The 9,071-nt window shown below is 45.3% G+C and overlaps 1 protein-coding gene across 2 annotated transcripts in view; it reads right to left on the reverse strand.

The window, feature by feature from the left end:
- The window catches only part of Polr3a (polymerase (RNA) III (DNA directed) polypeptide A, 155kDa), a 47,903-nt gene that overhangs the window by 36,424 nt on the left and 2,408 nt on the right, over positions 1 to 9,071 (reverse strand). For both annotated transcript variants that reach the window (XM_013025685.1, XM_013025684.1), the window contains exons 2-9: positions 7,727 to 7,862; positions 7,381 to 7,518; positions 6,255 to 6,426; positions 5,467 to 5,621; positions 2,677 to 2,916; positions 2,423 to 2,585; positions 2,140 to 2,276; positions 882 to 985 (exon numbers count right to left, since the gene is read on the reverse strand). In XM_013025685.1, the coding sequence (XP_012881139.1) occupies positions 882 to 985; positions 2,140 to 2,276; positions 2,423 to 2,585; positions 2,677 to 2,916; positions 5,467 to 5,621; positions 6,255 to 6,426; positions 7,381 to 7,518; positions 7,727 to 7,862 (1,245 nt within the window). The remainder of the gene's footprint in view (positions 1 to 881; positions 986 to 2,139; positions 2,277 to 2,422; positions 2,586 to 2,676; positions 2,917 to 5,466; positions 5,622 to 6,254; positions 6,427 to 7,380; positions 7,519 to 7,726; positions 7,863 to 9,071) is intronic.

A 9,071-nucleotide genomic window follows, 5' to 3' on the forward strand; every position in this document is an offset into this window, starting at 1 on the left:
TCGATTCCTCAGCACCACATAAGCAGAAAAAGCTGGATGTGGAGCTGTGGCTCAAGTGGAAGAGTGCTAGCCATGAGTTAAAGAACTGGGGGACAGTGCCCAGGCCCAGAGTTCAGGACCCACGACCGGCAATAAATACATAAATAAATAAAGCCATAGTGTTATTTATGTGTCACCAAAAAACCAAGTTGTCTATTATACTATGACAACTGAGCTGTAAGCTCTAGCTTAACACAGAAGCATTAAGAAATGCTGAAGTATAGCTGGGCATAGTGGTACCTGCTTGTAATTTCAACTGTTTAGGAGGAAAGGCAGGAAGGTCACAAGTTCAAGGTCACCCTGGAATATATAATCTCAAGATCCAAACAAAGCAAAAAAGGGACTGGAGATGTGGCGTCAGGGTATTCACCTTGCAGGTGCAATCCCTAATACAGATATTATGAAACATACCAAAAAAAAAAGTGTAAAGATATGAAAAAATGGTCTTAAAAAATATCACACAAATACAGCATTGCTTTTCCCCTCCCCTCCATGACCTGATCAAACCTTCTGATGACAACAAAGACACTGGTGGTCAGGTCAACACTTTGCATACCAAGTGAGGTGAGAACTCTACTTGGAGAGATGAGTGCCGGTAGGTTGTAATGAAGCTCAAGGGAACCCTGAGAACTCAGTGACTTGGAAAATGACCCACTTCCATACCCCAAAGGTCCAATGTTACATGTCAGGGAACAAATGGGCACTTCATGTATGGGCAAACAGTAAACGACACACTGGCCTGCTATAATTCAAACAGGCATTTTTTCCCCACGTGTCGGAAGGGACTGTGTTCTGTAGATGGGTGATGGGGAACGTCACTGTGGGTTGGTGGGAGGCAGCACCTTTTCATCTGAGTGTGTCTCTGCTGGATGAAGTTGGCTCCTGGGTGGACATCAGGGCCATTCCGAACCAGCTGTCTCAGAAAATTGATGTTTGCTTTGTTCACCTGTAGGATCAGATAAAACATAGTGAGATGCAGGAAGCTCTCAGATTTCCCTAAGCTAGCCAGCTATCCCTGTCCAGTTTCTAGAGGCATCCTAGGCAATTTGTGTCCTACAACTGTGAGTACAGACTCTTGAAAACAATCTCAGTTTAGAAGAAGTCCTTTCTGGTCTTAAGTTTCCTCATTGGTAAAATAGTTTGGACTAATGTGTAGGCTGGACCTTCTTTCTAGAACATTCTTTGGTCCTAGAGTTAAGTGGCAATTTCTCTGCCATTACTTACCAGGGTCCTCTAAGTTTTACACGGTGTGAAAATGGTACCACAGAACCTAACCTATACATCTCTTAGACAACTGTCTCCCAGAATACCATTTCAGAAAGAGACATCCTCCTATCATTTCTAACTCATCTGAGGATACTTGACACAAACTTCACCAGCATCATCAATGATCTGAGCTCACTGTGAACCTTAAGAGTTCACCTAATCAATGCGTTGTTCTTCTTATCAGGCTCTGCAGTTATTTCACTCTCAATGGAAAAAAAAGCATGTGGTGGAGGGGCTGTAGATACCATTTTACACACACATGCTGGGTGTGTGCTGAGTGTGGAGCCTTTCTGGGTATAACTGCCACAGTTCTGACTGGGATTCTGCCCCGAGAAGAATGAACAACTCATCCCAAGGTCACTGAATAGGGATGGATTTTGCTACTTATCTTAAAAACATGAGGCAAAAAAACAGTATAGGGAGACATCAAACTTATTAGAGAATTGGAGGATAGTAATGTTACTATGGCATGCAACACACACACACACACACACACACACAGGGCAGATATGGCTACCTGTAGCACAGACTGTGTAAATGGCTCTACGTGTATAAGCTAAGCACATACTCAAACAAAACAAACTGTTTGTTGGGGCAGGTTACTAGACAGGACTCTCCTGTCTTCACTTTGGGACATGAAGTCTATGAGACTCTTATCTCTAACCAGCAAAAAGCTAAGAGTAGAGGTGTGGTTCAAGTGGTAGAAAGCTATCCCTGAGTGAAAAAGCAAAGCAAAAATGTGAGGTCCTCAGGTGAGGTGAAGACCCAGTATTGGTGGGCATGTGCACACTCCCAACCCCACACAACCAAACTGGAGAGCTGAATGGTACTTACCTTCTCAGGAAAAGTTAGGATTTTGGCCACATGAACAGGTACAGCTACTTCATCAATCCGGAGGTTGGGGTCAGGAGAGATGACTGTTCTACCAGAAAAATCCACTCTCTTTCCTGACAGATTGCCTCTAAATCGACCTAAATAAATGAAAACTTTACTGGTCTCCAAGGAACACCGTATGTTGTCTGGGAGACTGAGATCTCCAAACAAATAACTGACATGTGCCCCACGAAATGCTACTCAATGTGGTGGCTGTCTTCTGCATTTTTGGTAGGAAACCTACCCTGTTTCCCTTTCAGGCGCTGGACAAATCCACGGGTCCACTTCTTGGGCGCCATGTTAAGGGGAATGCCCGAGAGCTCACTGTTGATGTAGAGGGCGCACTGCAGCTGCAGGAAATCCCAGTCCTCCATTATCATCTGTGTCTTGGCTCCAGAGATTCGATGCTAAAATGAACAGAGCAAAATCAGAACCAAGCCAGTCTATTTGATCAGATGGATGTACTGTGAAACTTAGAAGCTACTGGGAAGCACCAACCTTTTTAATGACATCATTCAGGAAAATGATTTCTGTCAATTTCATTGTCAGATCATCTTCATTGGTGCCAGACTTCAAATCGCTCACGACGGAGGGTCTGATACACAAGGGAGGCACCAGAAGTCGGGTGAGAATCAAATCTGAGGGCTTTCCAGCTTCCGGGTTCATCAGAAGGAGAGGAATATCTTCAGCTGGGATTCGTTTGAACAAATTCAGAACTATTAAGGGATTCAAATTTTCCTATGGGAAGCAGGAGAGGTCAGTTTTCTAACTAATCTAATGCTTACAGATCTCCCTTCTGCCCGACTTAGGGTCCATTATCAGTGATGTCAGAGATTCTGCTGCAGGAGCCACAAGGATGTGCAGGCCTTTTATTCCATTATCTAGGCCAATAATGCCATTTCTTACAGTTATTCCACAGGTCTAATAACTCAAACAAACACAAAGATTCTGCAATGGGATGTTCACAAAATCTGTGAAATACAGGTTGGACACAGCAGTTCCTGGGTACATCAAACCATGGCATACCCCCATATGGAAGACTATGAAGTCACACACACAAAATAACATCACAGAAATGTATGAGAAGCATTGGTGGAATATTGGTACATGAATTAAATTTGTGTTGTCTCATTTTGGGACAAAATGCACATCTTTACAAAGAGAAAATGGGTTTGAGGTGTTAACAGTTATTTGTAGAACAGCAATCCTTCTACTTTTCTTAAGATCTCTCTAATAGTTTTCATCGTTCTTATGAGTAAGTTTACAACATAGTAATTTTATTAATAATGTTAATTCATGGGCTGGGAAATTGCTTCAATGGTAGTGTGCTTGCCTTGCATGCATGAGGTCCTAGGTTTGATTCCTCAGCACCACATAAGCAAAAAACAGCCGGAAGTGGTGCTGTGGTTTAAGTGGTAGGGAGCTAGCTTTGAGCTTAAGAGCTGAGGAACAGTGCCCAGACCCAGAGTTCAGCCCCCATGACTGACAAAAACAAAAAACAAAAAAATGTTAATTCAAAGACAATATAAATTATTACGAGATTAAGATAAATAGGTTTTAGCCAGGCACCAGTGGCTCATGTCTGTAATCCTAGCTACTCAGAAGGCTGAGATCTGAGGACTGATGTTCAAAGCCAGGCCTGATAGGGCTTCATTTCCAATTAAGCAGCAAAAAGCTAGAAAGCGGAGGTATGGCTCAAGTGGTAGAGCGCTAGCCTTGAGTAAAAAACAAACAACAAAAAAACTCTCAGAGACAGTGTTGAGGCACTAAGTTAAAGCCCCAGGACAGGCACACAAAAAATGGGGGGAGGGGAGCCCTCTTGTCTTATTTCCGGCTTATTAAATTTTCTGGGGATCTGAGTGGTGACCGAGAACCATGTGATATGTAGAATCACTACATGTAACTCTGTGAGGGGGACTGAATGAGAAACAAGCCATTAGGACACTGTGATAGAGAGAAAGCTAGGTGGTCCTGCTCCAGAAGACTTCATGTGCAGCTGGGGAGGGAGGACACTGCAAAGAGGCCTCTGGGCCCTTATCCAGAGCAAAATCCCCTTCCTCACCTCCGCCTGCCATAAACTCCTCACCAGCACCCAAGGCTGCAGCAGAAAATGGGAGACCAGGAAGCAATGGTGAAAAGCATGGGAAGACATCAGCTTTATGCAGAAGGAGACCCATATTTAGCACTCTGGTCACGGAGTATGGGCTGAGATCAGTGGTGAGGTAACCTGGCTGGCAGGGCACCCACCAGCAGTCCTGCTACTCAGTCTAGAAGGCAGAGGGGAGACAGGACTGTTCACCTCTATGGAGGACTCTTGTTGCAGGCTCACCAACCTCTGGGTTTTCTTTATGTAGGTCTGAGTTTAGATCTACATTTGTTTTCTGTGCAAGTTCCTCACTTATTTCAACACAGAACAGTTCTGTGACCCAGTAATGATCAAGAACCATGCCCTCAGGTCTCTTCAACTTAGTCATGCTGAGCTGCTCATAAAGATGTGAAGTGTTACACTCCTGGAAAAAGGCAGTCTGAACCCAGCCCCGGGAGGGGATAATCCATGAGACTCTTGTCTCCAATGAACCAGCAAGAAACCTGTGGTGGAGGTATGGCTCAAGTGGTAGAGAATCAGCTTTGAGTGAAAAAGCTAAATTATAGCTGTGTTCAGGCCCTAAGTTCAAGCACCAGTACTGGCACACATAAAAAAATGCAATATACTTTACTTGTATAATTAAAAAATTGTTTACTTTCATGCCTATAATCCTAGCTATCCAAGGAGGCTGAGAGCTGAGGATGGTGGTTCGAAGCTAACCCAGGGATGAAAGTCTGTGAGACTCTTATCTCCAATTAATCACAGAAAAAGCTGGAAGTGGTGCTGTGGCTTAAGTTCTAGCTTAAGCAAAAGGAGCTCAGGTCCAGAGTTCAAGCCCCGGGTCTGGCAAGAAAGAGCACTGGTTCTAAGTGAGCAAGCTGAGCAACAGCTAAAGAGAGCTCAAATCCCTAAGTAAAATTCTGGTACACATTACAGTTCTGGTATGCACGCACACATGCACGCACGCACGCACACACACACACACACACCTCAAAGGTACAAGGCCAGTGCATATAAACTTATGCTAAACATGTCAGTTTCATCAGTGTTACTTGGGTGCTAACCCAGTTGGTCTTCTCATTTCTACTGGAAGGAGGTGGTATTAGAGGTAGGTGGGAGCGGGGGAGGTAATTTGTATGCAAGGGCTCATGTGCAAGGTGTAGGGAAGGGGCAGGAGGGTAGTCATGCATGCGCAGGCTCACCTGTGCTCTTCCCAGCAGCGGCTCTACTTCTTTGTTATGCTCAATGGCCGTTTCAAAGGACTGAAGAAAATTTGACACAATGGGATCCACCACTTTTTTGTTGGTTTTGTATTTCTCATGAATTATCTTCAATAAGCCACACTTTTTCACAGTACCTGTTAAGAGTTAATTCATTTACCAAGAATAAAAATAGCCAGTCACCAGTGTTTCACTCCTGTAATCCTAGCTACTCAGTTACTCACAATGTGTGCATGTGTACATACACATTCCATTAAGTGTGGCTCAAGTGGTAGAGCACTAATCGTTAGCACAAAAGCTCAGGGACAATGTTGTGCAGGCCCTGAGTTCAAGCCCCAGGACAACAACAAAAATAAATGAACAGGTTCTCAGTTGGGCTGCCTGGAGGTAGAGTCTGGTTGGTGGAATTATAGAAATTGTTACTTTTTTTTTTTTGGTTGGTCATGGGGCTTGAACTCTGGGCCTGGGCCTTGTCCCTCAGCTCTTCAGCTCAAGGCTAGCGCTCTACCACTTGAGCCACAGCCCCACTTCCTGCTTTTTCTGCTTATGTGGTGCTGAGGAATCGAACCCAGGGCCTCCTGCATGCAAGGCAAGCACTCTATCACTGAGCCACCGCCCCAGCCCACATACACTTTCTAACAGTGCTTCAGTGGCTGGATCTCAAAACTAATTTATAGAAACAAAAAGTGGACTCTAAAACATTATGCTACATAAACAAAACAGAGTGAATGAAACAGGCCCTCACTGAGCCCGGGCTTTATTCTATTCACCATTAAAGGCCCCACAGTGGTGGCAAATGTTCTTCTTCCGGCACTTGTCTGAGATTTTCTTCTTTAGGCCTCGCTTTTGGAGGTAGGTCAGGCCAGGCCTTTTTAGGTAATCCAGAAACTGCTGCTTCTCTTCTTTGGACAGCATGATGTGACAGCAGGTCTTGCAGATCATCTTTTACAAGTAAAGCAAAGCAGAGGAAACAATGACAGGATGAAAACTTTCCCTTCTTTAAAATGCCCCTCTCCTTCTGTACCCTGAACTGAGAGATGGCGAACACAGATCTGCATGGAGATCCACTGAGAGGCAGCTTGTTCCTAGAGTTTATCTGTACTCACAGCTGAGTGGTAGGATTTTTGCTAATCCTTATCTTGTTCTCTGTGCTGTTTTATAGTTTTGAGTTTTCACTATTATTGGTGGAACAGTACTGGGAATCAAACCCAGTGTCTTGTGTATGCTAGTGTTTTGCCACTGAGCTACATCTCAAGGTCTTATATTTTTTATTTTATTGTTTGGTGGTGGTCCTGGGGCTTGAACTCAGGGTCTAGGTGGTGCCCTTGGGCTTCTTTGCTTAAGGCTAGCATTCTACCACTTGAGCCCCCACTCTACTTCTGGCTTTCTTGGTGCTTAATTGGAAATAATAGCCTCACAGACTTTCCTGCCCAGGCTGGCTTTACCATGTCCTCATCTTCCTTAAACTTGAGAAAGCCCCATTTCTTTGTGGTAGATTATCTGGTGGCCAGGGAGCTTAAACTTGGTCTTGAATGGGGCCTCAATTGCATGCTCTTTACTCTGCAGCATGGTGGGACCAGACATGATCAACAGGTCACTGTGCCCTGGGCTTCCCAAAGACCACCCATGTATTCATCTGGAAATGAGAGGGGCCAGTGTGAGCTCAGAGACATGACCACGCCCTGTAGAACTCTCTCCCAAGTGTCTGGGGGGCAACCCAAATGACCAGTGAATGTTGGTCCCCACCAGTGAAGGAACCTGGTAGGTGTAACTGGCTGCAGAGCATTCATTCCTAGATCTTGATGACGAACGGTTTTGAATGTAGCCCCCTTCATGCACAATGCCTAGGCTCACTTCAGTGTTCCTGACCAATTACCCTGAGGTCCATGGGCTTACCTGCAAGATGCCAATGACAGCTCTGAAGTACCCCACGTGAAAGCATGGCAGCTCCAGGTCAATGTACCCATAGTGGCCTAGACAGTCAGCCAAGTTCTTCCCACAGGTCTCACAAGGACGGTCCTTCTCACTCGTGCCCTTGGGGGAGAGCCCAGCCAAGCATCAGTGGAAACTACTAGGAGGGAGTGGACCAGCCCATACCTGACCAGGCGACTCAACATCAGAACCAACTGAGGTGCCGCTGGCAGATCTGATGGGGGTGAGAGGGGGAAGAAGGAAGGGAAGCCCTGGCTTCTTCCTGCCCATTGGGAAGGCCCCACTTTTCTAGGGCAGGACAGGGTCTTACCATCCTATGATCAAGCACCCCATAGAGCAAGGGGGCGTGACTGTTGTCCTGGCTGTACAGGTTCTTACTCACAACCTGGATGTGGGCCTGCTGGCGCATCTCCTCAGGAGACTTCATTCCAAAACAGATGTGGCTTCTGCAGTGGAAAGAAATGGAGCAAGAACTACATCATAGCTTGTTACCAGGCTGGGCACGGAGGCACATGTGTATAAGACAGGCAGATCAAGGTTTGAGATCAGCCCAAGGGAAGGAAACTGGTAAGACCCTATCTGAAGAGCAAGCTAAAAAGCAAAAAGGGCTGGGAGAGTGTTTTCAGTAACTGAGGTATGAATTAAAGTTGTTTTTTTTTTGGGTCCGGTCGTGGGGCCTGAACTCTGGGCCTGGGTGCTGTCTCTCAGCTCTTTAGCTCAAGGTTAGCACTCTACCATTTGAGCCACAGTGCCACTTCTGGCTTTTTTTTTCTGCTTATGTGGTGCTGAGAAATAGAACCCAGAGCAAACGCTCTACCACTGAGCCACCTTCCCAACTCCTGAATTAAAGTTTGTAAGAGAATGCAGGTAGTTTATTTGCAAATACTATGCTATTTTATGGAAAAAAAAACCTTGAACATTTTGATTTTAATATCCACAGGGAAAGAGGGGAATGTGTCCGGGAATCAATCCCCAGTACAAACGTGGGGCCAGCTATACATGGAAGATGTGATGATCCAAAGAATTAAATGACAGGAAGCAGTTGTCTGAGGAAGCTACACAGTGCAGTCAGATGGCCACTCTGTAACACTGATATTCCAGAGAGGCTTGGCGGCTCATACCTGTAATACTAGCTACTTGGGGGCAGAGATCAGGAGGACCATAGTTCAAGGTCAACGTAAGCAGAAAGTCTCTGAGACTCCATTTCAACCTATATTAGGCAAAGTGGCATACACCTGTCATCCAAGATGAGAGTATCCTATGTGTGTGTGTGTGTATGCTGAAATTGGAAACAGAGCAGTACCATGTCAGCCTGGGCATGAAAGCCCATGAAATTCCATATCTAAGGAAACTAGAGGAGTTGGTATGTGCCTGTGATACCAGGAACAAAGGAAAGCCAAAAGGAAATCTATCACTGTCCAGGTATGTGCCTGGTGGGATGAAACCCTATCTCAAAAACACCCAGTGGAAACACAGGGATGAAGATATGGTTAAGTCTGCCAGCCTAGCAAGTAAAATGACCTGAGTGCAGACAAACAAACAATGCTATCCCTTCTACCCACCAAAACCCTGAAACAGCTAGCATAGCAGAGCATAAAAAGTTAATGGTAAGGGCTGGGAAGGTGGCTCAGTGGTAGAGCGCTTGCCTTGCATGC

The sequence above is a fragment of the Dipodomys ordii genome, unplaced genomic scaffold (assembly GCF_000151885.1).
Source record: "Dipodomys ordii isolate 6190 unplaced genomic scaffold, Dord_2.0 Scaffold86, whole genome shotgun sequence".
In the NCBI taxonomy this organism is placed as follows: Eukaryota; Metazoa; Chordata; class Mammalia; order Rodentia; family Heteromyidae; genus Dipodomys; species Dipodomys ordii.